This window comes from Camelus bactrianus, chromosome 1 (assembly GCF_048773025.1).
Source record: "Camelus bactrianus isolate YW-2024 breed Bactrian camel chromosome 1, ASM4877302v1, whole genome shotgun sequence".
NCBI lineage: Eukaryota > Metazoa > Chordata > Mammalia > Artiodactyla > Camelidae > Camelus > Camelus bactrianus.
The window spans coordinates 5,444,521-5,472,089 of record NC_133539.1 but is presented as its reverse complement, the minus strand read 5'-3'; the positions used below and the strand labels follow the sequence as shown (position 1 = coordinate 5,472,089).

General features: G+C 41.8%; 1 protein-coding gene and 1 non-coding gene across 3 annotated transcripts; both read right to left on the bottom strand.

The window, feature by feature from the left end:
* Positions 1–11,328: 11,328 nt before the first annotated feature.
* Positions 11,329–11,435, bottom strand: LOC123612887 (U6 spliceosomal RNA). Its single transcript, XR_006720156.1, has one exon. It is a non-coding gene; the product is annotated as a U6 spliceosomal RNA (small nuclear RNA).
* Positions 11,436–21,167: 9,732 nt separating this feature from the next.
* HMGN1 (high mobility group nucleosome binding domain 1) lies at positions 21,168–27,311 on the bottom strand. 2 transcript variants are annotated; one of them, XM_074353950.1, is made up of 6 exons: positions 27,156–27,311; positions 26,789–26,821; positions 26,672–26,701; positions 26,539–26,589; positions 23,604–23,732; positions 21,168–22,026 (listed from the first exon to the last, which is right to left on the bottom strand). In XM_074353950.1, the coding sequence occupies exons 1-6, from the start codon at positions 27,168–27,170 to the stop codon at positions 21,979–21,981; spliced, it is 306 nt and encodes a 101-aa protein (XP_074210051.1). In that variant the 5' UTR covers positions 27,171–27,311; the 3' UTR covers positions 21,168–21,978. The 2 variants fall into 2 exon arrangements, with proteins under 2 accessions (XP_074210051.1, XP_074210095.1); XM_074353994.1 differs by lacking the exon at positions 26,672–26,701.
* Between the last annotated feature and the right edge of the window lie 258 nt (positions 27,312–27,569).

Here is a 27,569-nt window from a genome sequence, read left to right as displayed (position 1 = left end):
ATCAGGACTTGGAAGTAAAATCAAGTGCACCCAAAACCCTGCATTATTTCATTCATTCAACAAAATTTGCATTTGAAGGTGTTCTCTAAGGCAGGCACTGCCTCGTGAGCTGCTTCTGTGAGATAATCCCCTGGAAGTAGAAGACTTAAGTCTTGATAGATTTCCAGAGGATTTTGAAAGAAGGGCTGAACGAATAGCACTTTTTGATCAGCCCCCAGTCACTAGCAGAGCTTGCATCTCCTTCTCAAGGCCCTTCCTCCACCTCCTGACAGTGTCATCTTTCCCTCCGGACCTCTTCTTCCCCCTAATTCTAACCCTGCCAGCTGTCCCCTTCCTGCAACTTGTCCCTGCCTCCCTCAGCAAATTGTTTCCACATTTATCTCTTCCCTCTCCAGTTCCCCCTCGTCACTGGCTTCGGTCCCTGCGTGTTCCCACATTGCAGGCACTGGCCCACATCTGTCTCTGAGTCTTACCAGTTCTTCCTTTGAAACGTTTCCCCGGGCACTGCAGAAAAGGCAGTGAGGTTGGACGTGACCTTGGAATGTGGGAGATGGAATCAGAATGTGCCTGTGTTTGAACACCGCTTACTAGTTGAGCAACCTCCCTGTGGCTCAGTGTTTGTTTTTGGTTTTGTCTCATCTTTAAAATGGGGATAACAGCTAACAGAGAACACATGCTGAGTGTTTCTGTCTCCTGGGCACTGGGCTAATCCACTGACGTGGACTATGTCATGCTCATGAGACAGCCAGGATATACATGTTGTTTGTGAGCACTTCCAGGGAGGATGTCTGGAAAGGTCTTTGAACAATGCCTAGCTCTCAACAGGATGCTATTGCATAAAAATAACTGTTTTTCTCTCCATTCCCTCCGTCACCAGAGCCTCCTCCAAGGTCTCCTTGACTTCCCACTGAATTCATCCTATCACTACTTCTAAATTTCTGGAGACACGCTTTGCATATTCTCTATTCAAGCCTTTCTCGTTCCCTATCACCTAAACTTTAACTCCTGGCTTTTTTTTTCAACTTGACTTGAATTTATTTGTTTATTTGACGTATAGTCGATTTACAATGTTGTATTAATTTCTGGTGCACAGCATAGTGATTCAGTTATATATACATATATATTCCTTTTCATATTCTTTACCATTATAAGTTATTACAAGATATTGAATATAGTTCCCTGTGCTAAACAGTAGGACCTTGTTGTTTATCAATTTTATATACAGTAATTAGTGTCTGCAAATCCCAAGCTCCCAATTTATCCCTCCCCACCTCCTTTCCCTGCCCCATAACCATAGTTTGTTTTCTATGTCTGTGAGTCTGTCTCTGTTTTGTAAATAAGTTTTCATTTGTGTCCTTTTTTTTATGATTCCACAAATAAAGCAATATCATAGGGTATTTTTTTTCTATTTCTGCTTACTTAGTATGATGATCTCCAGGTCCATCCATGTTGCTGCAAGTGGGATTATTTTATTATTTTTATGGCTGAGTAGTATTCCATTTTATACATATAAATATAATGGAATACTACTCAGTCATCTGTCAGTGGACATTTATGTTGCTTCCATGTCTTGGCTATTGTAAATAGTGCTGCTATAAACACTGAGGTGGACATATCTTTTCGAATTAGAGTTTCCTCCGTTTATATGCCCAGGAGTGGGATTGCTGGGTCATATGGTAAGTCTGTTTTTAGTTTTTTAAAGGAATCTCTATACTGTTTTCCATAATGGCTGCACCAAACTCCATTCCCACCAACAATGTAGGAGGGTTCTCTTTTCTCCACACCCTCTCCAGCATTTGTTATTTGTGGACTTTTTAATGATGGCCATTCTGATTGGTGTGAGGTCATACCTCACTGTAAGTTTTGATTTTCATTTCTCTGGTAACTAGCGATATAGAGCATTTTTCATGTGCCTATTTGCCATTTGTATGTCTTCCTTAGAGAAATGCTTGTTTAGGTCTTCTGCCCATTTTTGGATTGGGTTATTTGGCTTTAGTTATTAAGCTGTATGAGCTGTTTATATATTCTGGAAATTAAGCCCTTGTCAGTCACATCGTTTGCAAATGTTTTCTCCCATTCCATAGGTTGTCTTTTCGTTTTGTTTATGGTTTCCTTTGCTGTGCAAAAGCTTATAAATTTAATTAGGTCCTATTTGTTTATTTTTGCTTTTATTTCTATTGTAGAATGCTCTGGCTGGCTGTTAAAGCTGGGTGGCATAATCCACTCTCTACCCCTCCTCCCCACCCCCCACCCCTGAGTCTGCATCCCCAGGTAAGCAGACTGCACTAACAGTAAAGGGCTCTCTTGCCCTCTGGCTTCATCCAGCAGGAGATGGAAGGGGCGGGGTTTCTCTTTTCCCAGCTCCCTTCCTGCCATTGGTTGGCGGCTGCTGTTCTTCTAGTGGAGACCACGGTTCTTGTGGGACAGCCCTCCCTCCCTCCATGCAGCGACCATCTCGGGGTTCTGATGCCCTTACCTCTCCCAGCTCTGTCGGACTTGGGCTTCCCGTCTTACTTCCGAGTAAGACGGGAGGCCTCGGAGGGAGCCCAAGGCGCTTCTCTATTCCGTGGTGCTTTATTTTAACCGCCCACAAGCTTGTAAATAATAGCGTCCTTAACTCTCCTCAGTCATCACAATGGATTAAGCCTTCCGTTTCCTTCCAGAACTCCGATAGGCACTGAGCCCTCTGTAGTGACTCCCACCCGTCTGACTCTGTCCCCTGCGGCTGAACCTGCCCCTCTCCAGGTCTCTCTGCGCTCAGATTTCTTCCTCGTCTGTATACATCGTCCTCCAACTTGAAAGGATCCACCTAGATCCCTAAACCCCTTCCTTCACAAAGTCTTTCCTAAATCATTTTGGTCCTGGTTAATCTCTTCAAAAATCTTAGAATCATCTGTTTTTTATAGCCCACGTGCAATCTGTCAGCCAGCCCTGATGAGCCCACCTTCAAAGTCTACCTCGAATCTGAGCACTTCTTGCCCGGATGAGCACAGAGCCCTCCTAAGTGTCCTCCTCCTTCGGTCTTCATCCTGTTACCACCTGTTCTCAACAGGCAGCTGAAGGATCCTCTTAAAACCAGTCAGATCTGCCCTCCTCTCAGGAAAAAAAAAAAAAAAAAGGCACTCCGATGGCTCCCATCTGACCCAGAGAAGCCTGCGGCCCAGGAGGCCCCAAGGAGCTGGCTTCTCTGGTACTTCTCTGCCCTCTTGTCCCACTATCCTCCCCTCCTCTCACTCTGCTCCAGCCATGCCAGCCACCTTCACGTGCGAGGCATACTGCTGCCTCAGGGCCTTTGTACTTGCTGTTCCTTCCGCCAGGAAGCCTCTTCCCTTAGAAAACTGGATGGCTCAATCCTCCCTTCCTTTAGGTCTCGGCTCAGATGTTACATCCTCAGCGAGACCTTCCCTGACTACCTAAATAAAGTAAACCTTACCTTCACTCTGCCCAATTTCCCTTTTCTCCTTCCTGCTTCCTTTCTCACCTTCGTGCTGTTGACCTTACAACCTACTGTGAAATGTGCTCATCTGTTTTCTTTATTGCCTGTCTCCTCCCACTCCATGAAGGCAGGCAGAGATTTACGTGTTTTGCTCTCTGCAATCTCTCTAGAGCTACAAGGAAGTCTGACATATGGTAAGGACACAATAAATATTTGTTGGATGTTTAATGAAAAACTCCTGGACCAGACAGTCCCTCAAATATAAGAGAGTTATGCTCTCAACACTCAAGCATAAATCTTTTGGATGGTGTGATGGTTAGAGCTGGGGACAGCCCACAAAACCCTGCTGGCCTGTAACGTAGCTGGAGACCAGGCCCCCGTGTCCGCGACAAGACCAGCAGAGGTAGAGCTTGGGAGGCTGGGAAGCCTTGTCCCCCTCCACGGGTCTCCCCACAGTGATCCCACGGAAGAAGGGCCTCCTGGCTTCTCTCACAGGCAGGAGGAAAGAGTTTCGAGAGGCGGAGGTGAGTGGAAAGAGCATTTTCAGGGGCAAGAGTGGCTCCTGCTTTAGGGGGAGGACCTCGGCGTCTCAGGGATGGGACCTTGTGTCATGCCTTTCCCGCGGGCGTGCTGTGGCCTCTGCCCCCTCCTCCCTGGCCACACAGTTCCCCTGTGCCCTGGGAGACCAGCTCACTTCACCCCGACTGCAGCAGCCTCCGGCCTGCGCCCCAGCAGAAGGAAGCCCACCCCGCTGGGTCCCCAGACTCTCCCTCAAGCAGCACAGCCTTCTGGTTTCCTCAAGAGGGGAGCATGGGAGGGAGGGGACACCCCACAGCCCCATGAGGAAACTATAAAGAGGAAAGGACAAAGGGTGGAGGGAAATTCTAGATGGGAAAGGAGAGCTCCAAGGTCCCTGGGCCACTTGCTGGAAACTGCTCCCCTGTTACTCAATGGCTAAGTGTACACTGGGTGCCTAAGGCAAGACTTCCCGTTTTCTGTGCGTGTGACACCTAAGTGCAGTAGTAACGTCCCTGTTTACAGCCAGGAGAAAGCGTCCTGGTTCCTCTTTTTCACTTATGGGCAAGTAGGGCCTAGAGCTGGATAAAGCAACCCACAGTCTAACACAAGACAATCTTAACTGAAAAAAATTAAAGCCACCAATGGTTTAAGATAGGTTTAAGATATTTAATGAGATGAGGTTAAGATAATTCTTCAGTTAAGAACCCAGAATCTCTAATCTTGTCCTTAAACAGCCCCTTCCTCCCTCGAGTTCTCCAAGGAAAGTAGGAAAGTACGTGGGTGGAGAACATTACTAACTTTAGTAACCCTGCCCCCAGCCCCTGGTGATCTGGGCGAGGCGACGTGGGGAATTATTTGTTCAGGCCCAGCAGTCTCAGGAGACTATGACAAAGTGGCCTGGAAGTGCCAGAGCCGAGGTGGGGTGGGGGAGGTGGGACCCAGTAACCAGAGGGTGCACCCAAGGCTTGGAGAGGCCCGTCCCTGCCAAGGATTAGGACCTGTGGGCGTGGCTCCTCCACCCAGCGGATCTTTCTAGCTACAGGAGAGTGAAAGGCTTGATCAGCCTCCTCCCTGGAGAACCCAGCTTGATCTCTGGAAGAATCGGCTTTGTGTGGGGCTGCACGCGGATTGGTTTGTTTCCCAGGCCTTTAAGAGAGCAGAGACCAGCATACTGACCAGCCAGTGGATTCATGCTTCTCACGCAGAGATAACAGAAGCAGTGCAGTCATAGGCAGAGCCAGAATTATCGCAGTGGGTGTGTTCATTCCAAGTCTGAGAGTAGGTTTACTTTCCATACAACTAAAAGATACAGTTTCCTAGGGGAGGGCATAGCTCAAGTGGTGGAGTGTATGCTTAACATGCATAAGGTCCTGGGTTCAAGTCCCAGTACCTCCATTAAAAAACTAATTAAATGAATAAACTTAATTACCTCCTCCATCAAAAATACACACATAACTACATACATACATACATACATACAATTTCCTGCAACAAACCTGTAAGACAAGCTTTGCCAAAATCTAACCTCGCAAAGGTTACACGTGCCACAAAATTTAATTATAAAGCCTTAGCAGAGTGCAGAGTATGACAGGAGAACATCTTACTCTTTGCAGTAAATAATTCAAAAACTCACGATGACAAGATCCACTGTAAGATACACACTTACCTTGAACCAGATCTTGGTCCCATGTGGCTCATGCTTCCTGAATAGTAGCTTTAGAATTGCTATCATCTAAGTTCTTCAGCTTCCTTTTTTTCTTTATAGAAGAGAGTAATGACCAGCCCACTATCTTTAATTCTCTACAGTCTTAGAACTTTTCAAGGATTCTAACTGCGTGGTTGTCTCATTAAGATGCGGTTGGACTGAGCTGCAGGTATAAAGTCTCCTCAGTAGCAAAGAACACAGATCTAAACTTTTGACAGTTACATAAAGCAGGAGACACACAACCTGCCTGCTTTTTCCCAGCCAAGCATATCTTCCCAGAGCCTCCTACATTCCCCGCAAGAACCCCCAGCGAGCAAAGTTTCCATCAGGTGGGAGAACTTTTTTTTTTTTTTTGGCCATTCTCCTGGTTGTTCTTTTTTTAGCTTCCTAACCGTCTTTCACACCTGACACCTCTCTAGGCTTTAATGTCCTGCCACCAAGTACAAAACACCTCAGCATTTTTCTGAATGCATTCTGTGCATTTTAACACACCATGAGTGTGCACCTTAACACACTATTTTGACTAGGGGATGTTATGTCACAGCCTAAAATAAATCAACTGCTACAATTGCATCATTTTAAAAATCAACCAAGGCATGCATGAAGTAGATGCACTCATCTGACCCCTCAGCTTCATTCCAGTGATGAACTTTACCCCATCGCTGGTTCCTGGGGCATAGGGTGTTGGGTGGGGGTGGGGGGAATGGGAGGTTGCAGAATAACAAGGAGGTCAGGGACAGGGATAAGGGGCAGGCTCAGGAACGGGAGGGATGTGGATGGAGCAGGCAGGACCGTGGTTTCTGCGGTACTGGGAAAGCTGAGCGTACGCACGCCCTGTGACCCAGCAGCCCCATCCCTCTGATTACACACAGCAGAGATGCATGTTTGTATTCCTCAGAAGGCATGTGCGCATATGTTCAGGGCAGAACTATTTAGAATAGGCCCAAACCAGAAATAATCCAAATACCCATCAACTGTAGAATGGATAAATAAACTGACATTTATTCATAATACTGATAAACTACACAGAAATGAAAATGAATGTTCAGCATACATGACTCATAAACATAAGAGCTGAGCAAAAGAAGTCGGATGGCAAAAAGTGTTATGGAGCCCAAACTCGTTCTGCTCGCTGCACGACAGGCTAATAAATTGGGAGACGAGGCGCTGGGGCAAGGAATGACAACTTTATTCAGAAAGCTGGCAAACCGAGAAGATGGCAGACTAATGTCCTAGAGAACCATCTTCCCCAGGTCAGGATTCAGGCTCTTCTTATACTAAAAAGGGGAAGGTGTATGCTTGGTTGTTGCAAACTTCTTAGTGTAGGAACTCTTTATTTTTGGAATCCATTGTTCTAGCAGCTGTTCATGTGGGTCAGGTCATGGTGTCCCTGTAAACCTCCCACAAAACAATATTTTCTATTCTGCAGTTTGTTATCTCTATATGAATGGAGAAGTGTTACTATCAGAGGTCAGAGCTCTCAGAGAATGGGTTCTCCTGTCTATTTCAGGCTCTAGGCAACATTCTTTTACAGAAGGTGCAGAACCAGCAGGACTGAGCCTAGAAAACAGAGCACAGGGTTAAAGTCAAAGGAACAGATCTCATATGGAATCAGATTTGTTCTTTTCTATTACGGAAGTACATACTACATCATTGCATCAATGTGCAGTTCAGAGCCAGGCGAAACTGTGGCACTGGAAGTTAGGATAGTGGGGTTACCTTTGGGGTGGGGATTGTGACGGGAGCGACACTTAAGGATTTCTGAGAATGCTCTGTTTCTTAATCTGGGATGTGTTACTCACTTGGTGAAAAATTCCTTCAGCCATATGCTTGTGACTTACATATACTTTTCTAAATACATGTTACACTTTGATTAAAAAAAAGTTTCCATTAAAAGAAAGGAGACAAGGCAGGGTGGGTGTAGCTCAGTGGTAGAGAGCATGCTTAGCATGAAGAAGGTCCTGGGTTCAATCCCCAATACCTCCACGAACAACAGCGAAAAAAATCTTGGCTCCCAAACATATTTTTAAAAAAGGGGAGAGAGACAAAGAAAACGTCTTATGGTGCCCATGGTTGTCAGAATAATGACTCCCCCAAAACGTCCACATCCTACTCCCCAGATTTTGTGAATATATTATATTACATGGCAAAAGAGACTCTGCAGATGTGATTTAGTTAAGGTTCTCGAGATGGGGAGCCTACCCTGGATTATCCAGGTGGGCCAATGCAATCACGAAGGTATAAAAAAGAAAGTAAGAGTCAGAATCCAGGAAGAAGGAAGCAGAGCTTGGAGATGTGCTTTGAAGTTGGAAGCAGGAGCCAAAGGCCAAGGAATGTGGGCGGTCTGTAGAAGCTGGAAAGGGCAGGGTTTTCACAGACTCCCTCAGAGCCTCCAGAGGGAGCACAGCGACTCCCAACACCTTTGGTTCGACCCATTGAAATTCTTTTTTTTTTTCTTCGTCAGGATTTCTCTTTTTTAAAAAAATTGAAATATAATTGATTTACAATGTTGTGTTAGTTTCATGTGTACAGCAAAGTGATTCAGTTATACATATATATATTCTTTTTCAGATTCTTTTCCATTATAGGATATTATAAGATGCTGACTGTAGTTCCCTGTGCTATACAGTAGGTCCTTGTTGTTTATTTATTCTGTAGATAGTAGTTTGTACCTGCTAATCCCAAACTCCCCATTTATCTCTCTGCCCACCTCTCTCCCCTTTGGTAACCACAGTTTGTTTTGTTTTGTTCTGACCTTTTTTTTTTTTTTAAGAATTTTATTTTGTTTATTTAGAGGATTTTTTTCAGACTGTGTTTATCATTTATTTTATTTAATTTTTTAGCTTTTGTTAGTTTGTTTTGAGGGGGAAGAATTAGGTTTATTTATTTATTTTAGTGGAGGTACTGGAGATTGAACCCAGGACCTCATGCATGCTAAGCATGCGCTCTGCCTCTGAGCTATACCCTTCTCCCAACCAGTTTTTCTTTTTTCTTTCTTTTTTTTCCAGTGGAGCTACTAAGGATTGAATCCAGGACCTTGTGCATGCTAAACACACACTCTACCACAGAGCTATAGCCCCCCCCCACTTAGTTTGTTTTCTACATCTGTGAATCTATTTCTAGTTTGTATCTTTTTTTTTTTTTAAGATTCCACATATAAGTCATACCATATGATATTAGTCTTTGTCTGACTTACTTCACTTAATATGGTAATCTCTAGGTCTGTCTGTGTTGCTGCAAATGACATTATTTCATTATTTTTGTGGCTGGGTAATATTCCATTATATATATATCTCCCACATCTTCTTTATCCAATCATCTGTTGATAGACATTTACTATATCTTGGCTATTGTGAATAGTGCTGCTGTGAACATTGGGGTGTACATGTGAAACTCATTTTCGACTTCTGACCTCCACGTTGTAAAATAATAAATTTGTATTAAGCTCCTAAGTTTGTGGTCATTTGTTACAGCAGCAATAGGTGCCAGAAGCAACTTTTAAGATCCGAATAATCAACTCCAGTAATATAATTAATAATTTGCCAAGTTACATGAAACCATTTAGTTCATCATTCAAAAACTCCAGACTCTGGAAAAGATACCTCTTTCTTCCCTCTTAGCTTAATTAGAGAATTCTCAAAAGTAGGTTCAGATGTGACTCCAAGCTATTTAAATGTAAATGATCAAAGTTATTTCCATCTGGCCACTTAGATTTTGCTTCTTTAAGTTTGGGCTTCTATCAATTATTGGGGTTCGACCAGAGGAAGCAAACCACTCGGTATAGACAAGGACATGACCTTTTGCCATTGAGGAAGCTGGTCAAACAGTCTCTGTAAAGCTGTTGTCTTCCCTTCTGACGCTGGAGTCTGAAGTCCACAGGGCGGGCAGTTGGGAAGAGAAGGTAGACATAGGAGGGTCGAACAAGGACAGAAGAACCCACAGAGACAGAGGGGAGCCCATGTCAGTGACTCACCGCCAGCCTCCAACTTTGAGGATGTGGCGTCTGCAACCTCTGTCAAAGAGCTAAGTCACACCTGGAGAAGCCAGAGAGAAAAGAGGAGCTCCGGAGAGGCTGGGCCAGAGGTAGGCAGTGCATGTGAACTCCGGCAGCCCCTGCATGCCCCGCACAGGCCTGCTGAGTGTAAACCACCACTGGGCCCTGACTCCACTCCTGCCTTCCCAATCTGATGCAAAATGTCTCTCATAGCCCAGCCTAACTGAGGGGGAATTCTGGGAAATGCACTTCAGCTCGAGTTAGCCCATTACAAAGCCACCACATCGCTGCCCCTTTATAAACTGGCATCCCTTAGGGAAAATTCCTTCACTTCATCTGAAAAATGGAAAGTATAATACTTTCACATGGATTTTCATAAGAATTAAAAGAAATAATATGCCTAGACTATAAGACACTCAAAATTTTGTTGAGTTAGCCCATTGATCCTATTACTAACTTAAATGCTCAAAGAATGTGCTTTTGGTCCAAATGTGTCACTCATAAGGATAATTAGCTTTGTTGAAATAGTAAAAGAGGATTATTACATGCAGATTTAAGGTAGTGATAACATCAAAAATCTCGTATGCATTTCTGTAGGACAAAAAGCCTGGTGCCATAAAAGTGGCTTTGTGGTCAGACGAGTTGGCCCATTACATGGGCCAAATGACTCTGGGCTCGTACGAGTCATGTTGGGTGAACGTGGTGCCTATGCTGTCAGTGAGGGAGTGACGCCTCGCAGAGCTGTCATACGCACTTAGAAAATACAGGTACCTGCTTAAAATAGTACTTGGCACATAGCAAGTGAACAATAAACTCGTTTTTTTCCCTCTGAGTAATAATGATTTTTTTTTAAAGGAGGTACTGGGGATTGAACCCAGGACCTCATGCGCGCTAAACATGTGCTCTACCACTGAGCTATACCCATGCCCCCGCCAAGGCTGTTTATTTTTATGAAGTCAAAGGCAATATGATGTGAAAACATTATTTGATCTTATTTTTTTTTTTTACTTTTTAAAACTGAAGTATAATTGCCTTACAATGTTTTATTTGTTTCAGGTTATGACATAGTGATTTGATGTTTGTACATTACATGATGAGTCTGGTAATCATCTGTCACCATGCAAAGTTATTACATTATTGACTATTTCATCTCTTTTGTAACTGGAAGTTTGTACCTCTTAATCTCCCTCACCTATTTCACTCATCCCCCCAGCCCTCCTCTCCAGCAACCACCTGTTTGTCCTCTGTATCTGTGATCTGTTTCTGTTGTGTTATGTGTGTTTGTTTTGTTTCTTTAGATCCCACGATAAGCCTTTGCTCGCCATCATCATAATCCCTATTAATGTGGAGAAAAACAGCCCGCAAGCAATCAAGTCCTAACCTCCGTGTAGGATGTTGGTGGTTTTGTTTTCTTCTTTGTGCTTTCCTATGTCTTCAAAACCATCTACAATAAATTTACACGTTGTTTGAAACAACCTCCCCTCCCCCATAAAACCCTTTGTCTTTTTTTCGTAAGCCCCTTTCTTTTGACTCCATTCACACATTCTCTAGTCTGCCTTCTGCTCCTCCTCATATGCAGAGATACTTAGATTCTTTCTGTGTTCCCAAGACTAGGCACACATCTCACCCTCTCTATTCAGTTTTCTATCGTTACTCCATCTTTTCATTATTTTTATAAATATGGAATGCTTCATGAAATTGCATGTCATCCTTATGCAGGGGCCAAGCTAACCTCCTCTGCATTGTTCCAGTGTTAGTGTATGTGCTGCCGAAGCGAGCACCATCTATTAGATTCCTCTTGCTTGCAGAAGAGTGACAGTTTCTGTCCTAACTCCAAATTATTAGGTAAACAGTAGATAGATCTTCTGAATAGTTGTACTGTAAAATTCAAACATGATTAGCATGGGGAGAACATGTTCTTCTAGCCAGTAGGCAAACATACCCTGCCAAAATCAACTCTACCTTCTCAACGTCTGATTCAAAGGGCAAATATTTCTCCATGGCTACCCTGTGATCTAAATTTAGATGCTTCAGCAAAAGTATCCACACTTAAAAAAAATATTTATTTCAAGATTCCAAATAAATGCCACACCGAGTTTAACAACGTCAAAGCACAAGCACAACAGTCTTTTATTAACCAAGTGATGCTCTTCTTTGACTGTTGTTTTGCACTTTTCCACTTCAAATTTTTATCTTGACATTCTCAGGCCTATAGAAAAGTTGAAAGACTGGTACAAAGAAATCTTAAATGTCCTTCATGGAGTTCACCAATTGTGCCACATTTGCTTTGATTCATTTGTTTATCTGACACATTTGAAATCAAGTTGTACACATTATGACTTTTCACCTCAGGTAATTTAATATGCCCCTACTAAGAATAAGGACACAGTCGTACATAATCACAGTACCATGATGACCCCCAAGAAAATGCAATAATTTTTCAAGGTTATCTTCTTGGCAGCATATATTCAAATCTCTCCAATTGTTGAAAATTGCCAATTTGTATATTATGAACAATGCTATTTAACATTTTTTGATATCTATAAAATCCACCTAACTTAAGAATATAATATAAACATTTCTCCTAGACCTTCTATAGTTTTAGGTTTTACATTTAAATTTATTTTCCATTTTGGGCTATTTTTTACATACAATGTGAGGTGTTTTAGTGTATGGATATCCAATTGTAGCACCAGTTTTGAAGACTATTTTTCTGCATAAATTTCCTTTGCACCTTCATTGCAGATCAATTGGCCATATCTGTATGAGTCTCTTCCTGGCTTCTCTACTCTGTTCCATTGATCTCGGTGTCTGTCCTTTCACAAATACCACACTGTCTCAATTATGACAATTTACTATAGGAAGTCTTGAAGTCAGGTAATGTAAACCCTCCAACTTTGTTTTTTTATTTCCCAAGTGGTTTTCATTATTTTACTTCCTTTGCTCTTATATACAATTTTTAGAAGCAACCTGTCAATTTCTACATAAAAAAATCCCGCAAACATTTCTGCCATTAATAACCTTTGTCTTCCATCCTTGTGTTCTCTTGTGTTTATTTAGGGTAGGTACTAAAAAATGGCATTACAGGCACATGAGAAATAATACATTTCAACTTACAGAGTACTGCTGAAAAAAATTTTTTAATTAAAAAAAAACAAAAATAAAAATGAATAAAAATAAACAACCCCCCAAAATAGAAAAACAAAAAATGAAGAAAAAACAAACAAAAAACAAGAAAAATTGTTTAAAAAAAAACAAAAGAGAAAAGAGGAGGGTGGGGGTATAGCTCAGTGGTAAAGCATGTGCTTAGCATGCGCAAGGTCCCAGGTTCAATCCCCAGTACCTCCATTAAGAGAGGGAAAAAAGTACTGCTGAATTCCTCAGTCAATTCTTAAAACTTCTAGAATGGAGATAAATATAATCAAAGTCATTTCCCAGAGTCTCAAAGATCTAAAAGCATAGCATGTTTGGACAGGTGTTTTAAATACACGTAATTTAGGACATGTCTCTGCCAAGCCTGTTTGAGTAACACTAATCTCCCATTTGTTTCACTCAATAAGTTGTTGCGTGTCTATAATGTGTGGTTCTAAGCTCGGAGGATGAAGAGGTGTGGAAAGCAGACAGGTTCCCACCTGGTAGTAAGGAGTGTGTATTCTCACTGTTGTGAACTCAGGTGCTCTGAACAGTGCCTCATCCGTCACAGGAATTCAACACACGCTCTTGCTGTCCTCACTTTGAACACAATAGCCCTTCCTGGTTTACTGGTTGAAACAAATAGTTTCCCTACTAATAAGAGCCACATTTTTACCTTTCTAAAAATACACCACTGTCTCCAACTTAGTCCATAATGACAGAAACTCAGGAACTCAAAATTGTATCATGTTTATCTGAGAGAAATTAAAACGTGCCCACAAAAAAAACCCTTTGTACCAAACGGGTCACTGCAGCTTTACTCATAAGAGCCAGCGAATAGAAAAAGCCCAGCTGTCCATCAATAGGAAAATGGATAAACAAATTGTGGTCTTCTCATATATTGGATTTCTGCTCAATAGTAAAAAGTAATGAACAGCTGGGGCATGCAATAACATGGATGCCTCTCAACAACAGTCCTCTGAGTGAAGGAAGCCTGTTACAAGAGTGCACATCACATGGTTCCATTTATGTGAAGTTCTGAAAGAGGCACAGCTGATCTGTTGTGGACGAGGGGAGGCCATGAGGGGACCTCAGGGGTGACGGTGATTTTCTTTTTCTTGATAAGAATTTGGGTTACACAGCTGTGTCTCAGCAGTACACCTGTGATTTGTACATTTCATCAGATGCAAATTTAACCTCAAAAGAAAAAAATAGAACTGTAAACAAATCTTGAACTCTCATTTAATAATGTACATGCTGAAATATTAGGGGGAAGTGTACTGATGTCTGCAACTTACCCTGAGATAAATGAAAAAAATAAGATGAATTGTTGTGTGGAGGGAGGGACGGGTAGATGGACATAAAGATATGGAATAAAACAAGGATAGTGAAAATATAAATTGGGGAATCTAGGTGGTGGGTACATGGACGTTCTCTATAAGATTGTCAACTTTTCTGTATATCTGAAAATTTCATAATAACATGTTGTGACAAAAATTGTACCACACATTGGGGAAATGTAACTGAACTTTTATTGTAAGGTTAACATTTAGCCAGATGAAACTGAGTTCAAATTCTAGCCATGCAGTGGAATCTAAAGAAAGGACACAAATGATCTTATTTACAAAACAGAAACAGATTCACAGACATAGAAAACAAATTTATGGTTATCAAAGGGGAGAGGGGTGGGGGAGGGATAAATCAGGAAGTTGGGTTTAGCAGATACACACTACTATATACAAAATAGATAAACAACAAGGTCCTACTGTACAGCACAGGGACCTATATTCAGTAGCTTGTAATAACCTATAATGGAAAAGAATCTGAAAAAGAACGTGTATGTATAGGTGTAACAGAATCCCTGTGCTGTACATTAGAGGCTAACACAATATTGGAAATCAACTATACTTCAATTTTAAAATTAATTGATTAATTAATAGAATAAAATAAATAAAAGAATAGAATAAAAAATCAGAAAAAGAAATCCTAGCCATCCAGCTCCCTACCGAGTTTAATCTGTACCGGCTACGGTTTTCTCAGCTGCTATGCAGACATGGTTCTTCTTTTGCAGGGTTTTGTGAGAACCACATCAGGCAGTACACTTAGAGTATATTAAAGACACGGCAGGTGAACAACGAATGGGAGCCTTTATACTGTCATTGGTGACTAAACGTAAGAGTTCAAAGAAGATAGCCCTTGATGTGGACCGCAAAAATCTAAGGAGGCTTCCTGGGGTGGGGGTGATTTTACACGAAGAGTAGAATTCAGACCGAGCAAATCAAGTGCTTTCCTGGTGGGAGAAAAAGCCTGAGGAAAGACCTAGAAACAAGAATGAGGTCACCAGGGCAAACCTGGTGAGGAGAGAAGACTCTGTATTTTGTTTCCTTCAAAATAAAATTAAAATATCTGCATATGTCAGGGGAGGGTATAGCTCAGAGGTAGAGTGTGTGCTTGGCATGCACGAGGTCCTGGGTTCAATCCCCAGTACCTCTATTAAAAATAAATAAATAAACCTAATCACACCCCCTGCCAAAAAAAAAAAATTATAGAAGTATATCTGCATATGTGAATCTCCAGATAAAGGAAGACTTGTTGCACAATTTACCCTGTCCCCCTTGAATCCTTTTAGGGGCAGGGTCTTTAAATACTGCAGTGAAGACAATTTTCAGTTCTGTTGTTTGAGAGTAGACTGTTACTGTCTACCGCCTTATAACTTTCTTGAAACAAAGTTTCATCCTCTTTACCTTTTCTGCTAGAAGATGCATTGGTTAACTGGACCTGGCAAGAACTGAAGCTGTCAACCAGAGCCCTTTGTCTACTGGGGCTAAAACTCCAGGCCTACCCCCTGCTAAACATGTAGACTAAAGAAATGCCAGAGGAAAGGTGCCCTGAGAGGGAGACCCATCAAAGCACCCGAATCTGAGCCTCCCGCCGCCCGCCTTCACTGCGCTCTCCAAGGTGCAAACCATCACCCCTCTCGGCCTCCTGCATGGCCTCGCTTCCGCTTTTGTTCTGTGTCATTGGCAGATGACGGCCCACGAAGGAGTCCACATCCAGATCCCTGGAATCTGTGACTTTGTTATCCTTACACGACAAAATGGATTTGCAGGTGGGATTAAGGACTTGAGACGGGGAAATTCAGGAGGCAGGAGGGTCAGAGGTGGAGAAAGCGATGTGACAACAGAAACAGTGCACAAGGTGATGCACTTGTTGGAGGGGGTGGTACACAAGCCGAGGAAGGCAGGCGACCCCCAGAAGCTGGAAAAGTCGAGGAAACAGAGCCTCCCCTAGAGTCTCCAGAAGGAACGTAGTCCTGCTGACACCTTGGTTTTAGCCCCGTGAGACACGGCTCAGACTTCTGTCCTCCAGAACTGTAAGATGATAAACTTGTGTTGTTTTAAGGCACCAGGTTCCAGTAGCCAGAGGTAGCTTTCAGAACTGTCAGCCAGAGCACACTGGTTGATTCCTTGTTCACAACGCTTTCCCACTGTACCCACAATAAAACCCAAATCGTCTTTTGTGATCTGTCTCCTACGTACCTATTTTTCCCAGCCCCTCCTGCTCTTCCTAACCCTGCTTCAGCCTGCCTTTACTTCCTTCATTAAACCCAGCTCATGTCTACCTCAGGGCCTTTGCATTTGCTATTCTTGCTGTTTCTTCTGATCAGAATGCTCAACCTGCAGACCTTCACATGGGGGGATCCTTTCCTCTATTTGTGTCTCTTCAGAGATGACATCGTCCCCGAGCAATTTTCCCTAAACACACTATGCTAAATAACATCACTCCATTTTCTAGTTTCTTACCCTCTTTTTGTTGTCTTCATAACATGGCTTCCTGAAATTATCTCATGTACATAGTTTTAATTTGTCTCCTGCTGGTCTTCTCAGTCAGGTGTAAGCTGAAGAGGACTGGGAGCTTGCCTGCTCACTGAAGAATCTCACAGCCTTGGCGGGCACAGGGGGTCACCCTCACAGCTCCATGTTGCATGAGTGCACAGACTGCCTCCCCCATCCTGCACCAGTTTTACCAGGGAACCCCCCACTGATAAATCACTTTTCATGCCATTTGAGGAAAGACATAGGGTCACTCATTATTTTATTTCCAGGTCTTCCTGGCAGAGCTGGGGATAAATTGGCAAATAGCCCCCAAAGCAGTCACGAATTAAATAAAAAAGAACCCCCATTCAAAAATACCTCCCCAACATCGAGTAGCTGGAGATTTTTTGATATTTTCAACTTACAATGGGTTTATCGTGACATAACCCTATCTTCAGTCAAAGAAGAGACAGCATAGGTGGGGCAGGGGGACAGCTCAGTGGTAGAGTGTGTGCTTAGCATGCATGAGATCCTGGGTTCCATTCCCAGTACCTCCATTAAAAAACAAAATCCTAACTACCTGCCCTCTCCAAAAAAAATGGACTCTTCTTAGGAACATCATGTTCCTCATTTATTCAGATCTCTTATGTCCTCCGGTCAAGTCTTTGTAGAGAAAAATGCTCATTTTTGATGCTGACCAAGACCCATTCTGAGTCCAGAAGTTCAGAAAAGCGGTGTGCTCCCTTGCTAAGTATCCAGGCTCTGTGTATCCTGATATCTAAAAAATCACTTCATTCATATTAGTTCAGTTAAATAGTTGTATTTAATATTTAGTTCACTTTGACTTCAAAGATAAATGAAATAAGAAGTGAAGCAGAAAGCGAGAAGACATGCTGCAGTAGTTAAGACTGCCTTTAAATACATTTCTTGGGAAAAACCCAATCAGCACTGGTGGAAATTATAATCTTGCACATTTTAATATGCAGCCACTTCCTTAGACAGACACATCGAAGCATGCAAGGTTTTCAGCTTTTCTTCTCTATGAATCATGCGTAACAGATTAGCTCAGAAATTTTCATACATAACTTGAATATATCATTAGTTTTCATACATTTTTCAACTTGAATTTTCTAAAGTGCTTTCAGAGATAAAATGTAATATTAACATAATTTGCAGTTATGAATTAAACCTAAAACGCAACAGTAATAAGGATGTAAGGAAACGCTGAAAGACTTAACAAATGCTGTATTCTAGTAAGATACTGCAGCCAGATCTTATGAGCAAGCTTTCTCGTTTATCATGCTCAACTTGACGCCGGTTAAATCAAATGTATTTTCTAAGGCTTTTCTCAACAACATATATCGTTGTAAAAGGGGACAGGCCCACCAGGAATCTAGTTACCGCACGCTCTGAAAATCACGGAGGAATAGTATCAGACACCTTACTGGGCGCTGTGTGCAGGGACTGCTTTAGCTCCTTGCACCCCTGAGAAAGGCATGATTACCCCTCAGTTAAGCCCTGTTACCAGTCTTGTGCCCCTTCCATTGCGGGGTCATGTCATCTACAAGCAAGATGGCAGTGGAGCCGCGGTAACCATCCTTGATCAGATCTGCATGTGCCCCACGTGGAGACTGTCCCTAGCATCCTTGAGCTGGGGTTCCTTCTCCCCAATAACTTTCTAATGACATGGTACATTTCCATGCCCTTGAAAATTTCAAAATACTCGTTTACTTTCTTTAAATGGATGTGGAATCAGCATCTGGAAGGTAACACACTGATTCTAAAAGTGGAACTGACCACATTGGATTTTTTGGGAAAAATAGCAGCTTCTTGTTAAATTGAATCTAAATCTAACCCTGACAAAACATGTACAACTTCAAAGATAAATTAACAATTTTTTTACCAAAGTAGACATTCGTTTCCTGTGATTCTGTTCAGTTTTAATTTCCTATTTACAGGTATTATTTTTAAAATATGCATTTTCATTTGCTTCAAAATGATAAGGATGGGCTAGATTGGCAATGGTTTGATGGCTCTGGGGACTGGTTGACTGGAACATGGGGGTTTAGTATACTGTACTGCTTCTGAATGTGGGTAAAATTACCCCTAACTCAGAGGGAAAAAACCCAAACTGCCAAATCATGGCATAGTCACACAATAAACTATTAAGCAAACATTAAAATATTTTACAAATAAAGAAAACTGCAAATGTGTATGAAAAAAATGAACATGTTTAAAATTATTAATTTTAGCTCCTGGGATTAAATGATTTCACTTTACATTTATTTTTCAGGTTTTTAAAAAACATAAACCTAAACATTCATGATCTGAAAACCAATTTGTTACCGAGCTGCAACCCATTATCTTTAAGACTCTTCATCAACCACTTTATATGTTTTTATTTTTTAATTTTTTCCGTATATATATTTTTTTCATCACCTACTTAAGCTTAATGTTTTGAAATTCTGAACTGTCTTGCAATTAAGTATTTTTACTGCACACTCATGGAACAACTGTGGATTGTCATAGGCAGATAATATATGGAATGTGTCCATAAGAATTAATAGAAATATCCCATATTTTAGTTTCACAGTGCTTGTTATAATGGGAAAAAATGTCTAAACATCTGACAAATTATGTTCTTGAAATAAAATACTGTGCAGTGCTTACAAATGGAAGTATACTCATTGACCTAGGGGAAAGTTCACAGTTGAGAAAGATTACAAAATAAAATATATGACACCAATTTCATAAATTCATACAAGCATAGAAAAGAATCTGAGAAAAAAGCATCTTAATTAGTAGTCTAGTGAGTGAATTATAATTTTGGATGTTTTTAGCTTTTTTGTGTTCGAGTTAATCCCCCAGTATGAATGGCTCCTGTACTAATATTACACACACAATTTCTCCTCCCTGCACTTGCCTAATGCCCCGAATTCCTGTCCGCGTCCCCACACTTCTACACACTTCCCCTACACTCCTACAACAATCTTTTCTCTTCTCTGGGGTTCCACGATCATCAGGTATCTCTGAATCAGGTACCAGGTTCTGTGCCTTACGTCTTGTGATTAATCCGCAATTAAAAGGTCAAATTCAACCTCTGACAAGCCGAGAGAATGCAGGGTTCTTGCTAACTGGTTTTTCTAGTTAACTAATGAGATTGTCTGATTTGTTAGCATCATTACTAAACAGTTATGTTCCTTGTCCCTCCAGGATGTCTGGTACCTACTTGACCGTTTCTAACACAGCTCTCATTGTTCAGAACTAGTTGTTGAAAAGGCAGAAGATTAACTTTTTCTAAGTACTGATCCCAGAAAAGATGCCTCAACATCGTTGACTTTTTAAAAGAAGTAATTGTTTTCTGACAGCTGAGAACATCCAGTTGAAGGTTCATTTTATTATAAAAGGATAATGCTTAAGGCAAGTACGTCATTCCAATTTTCTACAAAAAAAAAAAAAAAAGGAATCTTTTAGGTATCAATCTAAAAGTCAAAAATCCCTGTTGTGCTATTTTTTAAGAAAAAATTTAATAAATCTCTTTAAACGTACTGCTAGCAGTAAGCTCAGAATAAGATAATCTTTGTGACTGTAAACACTCCTCACAAACCTAGTGGTGGGATGCTTGGGCAGCGCACACACTGCCAGTTGGGTTACAAGGTTTAAAATTCATTATTTTTTACCCATTTTTTTTTTTGTGGGTGGGGGGGGGCATACTTTTAACTGCTACAAATAATTGCTAGAAATCCTGGTACCAAAAAATTGCATGAAGTATCCAAACACACAGCAAATACTCCAGATCCGTGTTTAAATTTTCATATTCACTGACCTATTCCTCCAAAACTTAGAAACTAAAGGAAAATCTGTGTATCAGTTTCAGGCCCTCTACAGCCTCATGACCACCCAGCACTTCCCTATTCCCCAAGGGTTGCCGAAGCCTCCCTCTGGGTGTCAGTTCAATCCAAATGAACATCTTCGCATTTTTTTCTGCAGTGTCACGTTTCAGATGCCACGCTTCCCGTTACTCTGCTCGCCTCGGTCACTGCAGTGGCTCACCGTCCTTGCAGAGTTCTATGACCCCCTAGGACTCATCTTTGTACATGCCAATTACTTCCAGGGTAGACATCTGAACTTTGTTCCAAGGCCTCCCCTCTTTAGCGGTAACCGAGGTAAGCTGCCACCTCTGGCCCATTTCTCCATTTGCCAAATCAGGTGTCCACCACCATCTCTAAAGACTACTTAGGTGGCAAAAGGGAAGTGTAACACACACAAAAACAAGTCTCAAAAAAACAGTATGCAAATACAACCCCAGCAGGTCTAGTTCTAGCTTACTCAGTATTTATAAACTCACCTCATATGGAGAATGAATAATTACGTAACTTTGCTTTAGAGGACACTGAATTGATTTCCCATTAAAACAGGTTAGTCCCACAAACATCTTCAAAGTACACTGTAGAAGTATTGTAGAAAAATGAGTATGTCACTCTTCCAAAATTTTGGGGAAAAACAAATGTGGAAATTCTTTAAAATAAAATTTACACCAGAACTTAATTCATGTGCTTCAAGAAATTCTTTCACAACTGAGATTTTATTGGTTGTTTTGAAGATCAGTACAGACATTTCAATTTGTACACAATTCTTAACACACATACCAAAAATCTAAAATAATCATGTAGTTGTGATTCTTTTCCAAACAGTTATTCCAGTGACTTTCCAGCTGAAAATTTGGAAACAAATTTTCCTTAACAGGATATCAAGTACCAGTATCATCCAATGTTGATATGCTGTTACATCGTAAGTCCCACCAATTCACAATTTAATATCATATACACTACACACTCAAATTTTCAATCGTTCACAGCACATTAACAAAGTTACTAGGAAACTGGACTACCACGACCAAAGATGTTACAGAGTGCACAAAATTCCGACGAGGAGAGCCAAGATCAAGGAGTGGTTTGCTTTAGGAAACAATTCTACCAAAAACAACATGGGAAGAGAAGTAATTTAAAGTGTTCAAGACATTAAATGCACAACTGACTCCAAATTGCGATTTAATTATGCTCTCTGTATTATAGGATATAAAAACTACCCCCCATCTATGGAATGTTAAGCTGACACTGAAGACAATCAAAGCCTCCCATATTCAATATCCCACTATTTTCTGGTTGTATCAAAAAATAAACAACCAGCAAATGATTTCACCTCTTAAAAAAAAGCATTTACACTTAAAAAATGGGATGAGGTGGGATTCCCTCCTTCTTAAAAATGTTTCTAGAGCTACTAAAAAACTTGCATTTACAAAATAGTTGATAAAAATATTCCTCTGGATTGTACAAGAAGGGAGACAGGGACCACTGATAAGACCAGGTGTATGCTATTAATCAGACTTGGCTTCTTTCTCTCCTGCTTCATCAGAGGCTGGGCTCTGCAAATCAAAGGAGAAATAGTGATCAAACATTTGACTTCTGTATCATTGCTATGTTAGGGATTTTAGCATTTAATACAATGTTAAGTTTTACTTAGTGTAACTATTGTCTTAGAAATACATTCAATCCTCATTATTTGTAGATCCTGCACTTGTAAATTCGCCTACTCACTAACGTTTATTTGTAACCCCTAAATCCATATTCATGACACTTCCACGGTCATGTGCAGATACCAGGCAGCAGAAAATGTGAGTCACCTGACACGTACATTCCCAGCGGAGGTTGTTCTGCTTTCTTGTTTCAGCTGTAATGCTGTAAACAAGTGTCCTGTGCACTATTTAGTGCCACACATTTCAGTTTTTGTGCTTTTGGTTGACAATGTGGACAAGTGTAGTGCTGTCTAGCACTGCTACATGCAAGAAAGCTGTGCTGTGCTGCGTGGAGAAAATAAATGTTGGACAGCTTCTTTTAGGCACGAGTTACAGTGCTGTTTCCGTTGGTCCTGAATTCAACATAACTTATCAAAAGCTTCTATTAAACAGAAACACACATAAAAGGTTATGGTCTGATCTGCTGACAGAATGTGATCAGAACATCAGAACATTTCAGGAATCAAACCCTGTATTTCTACTACGTGCAACTGCCCAATATTCAGAGCAACCTTACAGAACAGAGCCATCATGAATAAAGAGAATCAACTGTAGTTTAACAAAAGATAACAGAAGCCAAATTCTCCACTTATAGCTGGATTAGTTCATGTCATCTTAATGTCACATATTTGATGTGTGATTAGAACTAGAAATGAAAAGTAAACTGATTACAAATTTCACAGGAATAAATAGTTGATTACTTTAAAGTCTGATCTATGAATATAAAAGTCTAAAAGTTAATACCCTAAATTATATTTTCTGGTTAGCAAATATAATGGTTTTTTAAAAAAAGGCTTGGCTTCATAAAGGTTAACCTTTTGCAGCCTTGCAAACGACTTATTTTTTAAGACAAGACCTCTTTTTCTCATAGCTTAAAAGGATAAAGATTGAGGACATCAATCTTTTTGTTTGATCTTAGTTACTATTTAGTCCTACTTAAGTGGCTACTTCTAAGAAAAATAAACCTTCATTAGAAATGAAAGGGGGAAAAACATGGAAAATGAAGGAAATGGATTACAAAATTTTTTAAAAGCAATATCCAGAATATAAAAACCAAACAAGAGTAATAGTTCTATAGATGGCAATTTGAAAAAAAAAAAAAAAAAAAAAGGACTAGAATATTTAACAAAACCCTGAGGTCATGTAAAAAAACAAAAATGTGTTATACCATTTAGTAAAATACACACCAGGAATTAAATTAATAAATGCTGTGTACAATGTAGATGCTTAAAAAAGACATTTACATATATATATTTTCAAGTATGAACTCATAAAAAATCATCTGTCCACTCACTTGGGGTTACTATCCAGAAAAATGTTCAACATTATAAAGGATAAACACTGCCTTGTCTGCTACATAAAAATATACAATTTATTACCCACTCTTCTGAGCCAAGGTTAGTAACACAAACACACACACTCCTGACCTCCTCATTTTTAGTTTCTCCGTTTTCTGCAGGCACATCTTCTCTAGTCTCTTGGTTAGCCACCTCGGCCTGTTTTCCCTTTGCTCCCCTTTTCCCTTTTGCTTGCACTTTTTTGTCTGAAGATTTATCCTATGACAGAATAAGAGTTTATATTTTAAGTATCAATGTTACACGTACTAACATTTTCTGACTTGCTAGAGAGATGTATCCACAACAGTTGCGATGTTAACCCTAGGTCAGCCTGAATTACACGACACACCTTAAGGTCCCCCCCCCAGTCATCAGGACGACGTTTGCCAAGGAGAACCCTACCAGAGCCCGCACACCGAGCCTCACCAGACTTACGATTAAACCCGAAGCCTGAGCTGCAATACTACTTCTCTGCTTTCTCTACCACCCACTAGTCTCTGAGGTTCCACAGGACAGAACAAATGAGGTGGAGAATCACTGGAGGAATCTCTTCCCCACTGAAACCCTACCCACCCCTAAGCTTCTTTTGAGCCCAAATAATAATCAAATTGTCAAATAACCACTGTCCTGACGAGACGCTTACCCTCACAGTAAGACCATTCACCTGAAAAAAGCACCATGTTGTAAGGTCAGGGTGACTATCCTGCTACAGTTAATCCCTTGATATCATATAATGAGTAGCTAAAAGGCTCAATTTTGAGTTTATCGTTTTCATTTAGGTGTTTGAAGAATCTGAAAAGCACAGGTATTAGTACGATGATAAAAAGAGGTTCAAAAGTTAATGCACTTTAATGTGATATAAAACAGTATTTCTGTAAACCATACATTAATGGGGAAAGAGAAACTGAACAAATGTTTATTTCCTGTAAATAGATAACGTAGTAAAACAGTCGAAATAAGGCCACCAGTGAGTTGTGTAAGAACAATACTTGAGTTAAACAGCCACAAACACACGCAAGGAGATCTCACACCTCCAATGCTGAGGGGGAACAATCAGTGCAATGTATTCTGCACCAACGCATTTCACACATAAAGACAGCACGAGGACTATCGCTAAACTCATTATCTTTAAGATAAATAACGCCTTATGTAAACAAACATAGTTGGGACAACACTGTTACATACATGGCTACCATGAAGTGTCACAAATGCTTCTGTACTTTAAAATGATCCATTTATAATCTGATTTCTTTAGACTTCTCATTAATTTCGTAACCATTATCTCAGTAACATAAAAATGTAAAATCTTAAAAGTGAAAACAAAATATGCAATATCCTGGACTGAAATAACACGACTTTTAACTATTAATAGCTGGAAAGCGAGATAAATCAACATGTCTGTAGTATAGTAATCAATACATCAAAAGCTTTACCTTCTGTTTAAGCCTTTAAAATGAATCAATTACAAAGACAAAGATTACAGAAACTAAAGGGGAAAAAAATAGCTCCTCCCTTTCCCTATCATGTTTCCTTTGGGAAAACTGAACTGACAGGTTTGTTTCTCAAGGAACACTGAAGACTTACCTGTTGGCCTCTCACTGAGTGAAAGAAAATGTTGATTACATCTGATGTCCCAGACTCAGCTGGAGTTAAAAATCTGAACTGGTTTCATTAAAAAAAATTTTTTTAGAGCAGATCAAAATATAGACAGAGGTAAATGAAAATAGGAAGAAAAAAATCTGAGAAAATAGGCATAGTATTTCAGCCAACTGATTTATTAAAAAAGGCAAATAATAAAAGATGTGTAATAGTACGGTGTTCACTCAGACATCTTGCAACAAGATCCACTATTTTCCCCTCCGTTAAGTTTCTGGGGTACTCTTCATTTTTCGTACAGATTACATTATTTCCTAGTGTGAGAAGTTCTATACTACATACACCTATACCTTCCTTGATCTGTTAGAAAAAGAAATCACAAAACACAACTTTCTACTGGAAAAAAGATTTTTACCCTCAGCTCTTTAAAACGTTTAAACAAAAAAAAAAAAGGGGGCGGAAACTTTTGATTGAGCTTCCACCTACACTTTTCAGAAAGGAGTAATCAGGCTAAGGATTATTTGAGGAGACGTCTAACAGCAAACTCTCACTTAAGCTCTGAGTTAACAGAAATTAACCACACCATGAACTCCCCACAATGAACATGAGAGCTTCACAAAGGATGGTTCCCATGCTATATCCAAAAACAAAGTAACAAATAATACACACGTATTTTGCCCTTCCAACTTAAGTTTTAACGTCATATATCCAAGCACAACTTCATTCCAAAGACCGGCAATGTGAATAATGCCATCATGAATCTATTTTAGAGCAATAGCCATCATGCTACCTACAATTAACTCAAAGCCTGTTATGGTAAAATAATTTAGTGAACTCCTATACATACAACTGTATATAAAATACTTTTAGAATACTGGTAGTCCTGTTCCCAGGGAACACAACTCTTTATCTACCCCCGTACACATGATCCCCTACCTTGCCTTGCGAAACTTACATGCAAAACTTACATACTCCCCTTCTCCTGGCCTCAGTCCTAGCTTTGCTGTTGTCAAAAGAGGAAGTACAAGCATGTAACCAACAGAGGAGCACTAACCATAACGTACACAACACAAACAATGGATTTCCCTGGTGAGCGAAAACTATTATTTAGTATTTTCACCCGTCTTAAGTTTATTCCTAAATTCTACAACAGTATTAAAGGGATACATTATATTCCCATAAACCAGGATGACTACATCCACTGTATTTCACCCAGACTAGGAAAAGATACTGTTTACTTAAGTTATTAAACCACAAACAAAAGTAGGTAAATAAGTACTTCTTCGACTTTCCGGGAGACGAGGGCATTTAACTGCAAATTATTTTGAGACACTCAAAAGTCAAGATCTTGCTCGCCGGTGGGGCGCCTTAGGTAGCACTGCAGCATTTCCAAGACACCGCGGTCTCTGAAGGTAAGTTTGAAACCTACCTTTCCTGCCGCCTTTTTTGGCTTCGTTTCCACTTTTGCAGGAGCAGGTTTCTGAAAGGCAAAGGTAACACTTGAGTTTCCCCTCGCGTAAGATCCCACGGAAAGGAAAGGTTATGGGGCTCGCCTTACTTACAGCTGACAACCTCGCCGATCTCCTCTTGGGCTTTAGGGGAAAAAAAGGAAAATGAGCGAGGAATGAGGGATGCAGTGCAAACCGAACCCACCCCCGGGAGAGAAGCGGGGCACTTACCTCCTCCTTCGCCGCCCCTTCGGCGGAACTGACCTGCGGGAAAAGCAGACGGCGAGTGGGCGCAGCCCGCAAACAAAAGTGCCCGCGCCCCGCGCCCGCCCGCGAGAACAATGCCCGGCCGCGTGACGTCAGCGGCTTCCCGCCGCCGCGTTCGAATCTCCCACCCTGCTCCTCGGGCCGCCGAACGTTCCAGAACGGCGCGCCCGGGGCCGCCGCGCGCCCGCCCACCCGCCCGCCGCAGGGCCAGGGAGCCTCCGGAGCCCAGCCCCGTCGATGGCGCGGCGGGGGCCGGGACCTGGGCCTCGCGGGGCGCTGCGGCCGGCCCGGGCGGCGGAGGGGGCGTGTGCGGGCCGCGGCCGGCGCTCACCTTCCTCTTGGGCATCGTGGCGGCGGGGCGGGCGCGTGCCGGGTGCCTGCGGGCCGCGGCGCGCCGAGAGCCTTCGCGAAGCTGGGCTGCCTGGCCGCTGCCGCTCCTCCCGCCGCCCGAGCTGCTGGGACCCGCGGCGGGGGCGGTGGGAGAACCGGATGGAACCGGATTGGGAGCCCGCCCCCTCCTCCCCCCGCGTCCCCCAGCCGCGGGCTCCCCCTCCCCGCCAGCCGAGCCGCCCCCCGCCCCCACCCCCGTCCATTGGCTGCGGGGCCCACCGCGCCGCGGCCCGCGCCCCGAATAGGTGAGGCGGGCCGTCACTCGACCACTGCGCCCCGCCCCCGCTCTCGGCGCCCCCACCCCGCCCGCCGTCTCGCGGGGCCCCAGACCCAGGCAAGGGGGCGGGGCCCCACA

Bases quoted from the DNA above. Each gene is read 5' to 3' on its own strand.
- HMGN1 (XM_074353950.1), bottom strand. The intron at 26,702-26,788 runs GTAAGTGCCCCG...TTTCCCCTAAAG, and splicing joins AAGGGGCGGCGAAGGAGGAG to CCCAAGAGGAGATCGGCGAG. The intron at 26,590-26,671 runs GTAAGTAAGGCG...TTTGCCTTTCAG, and splicing joins GATCGGCGAGGTTGTCAGCT to AAACCTGCTCCTGCAAAAGT.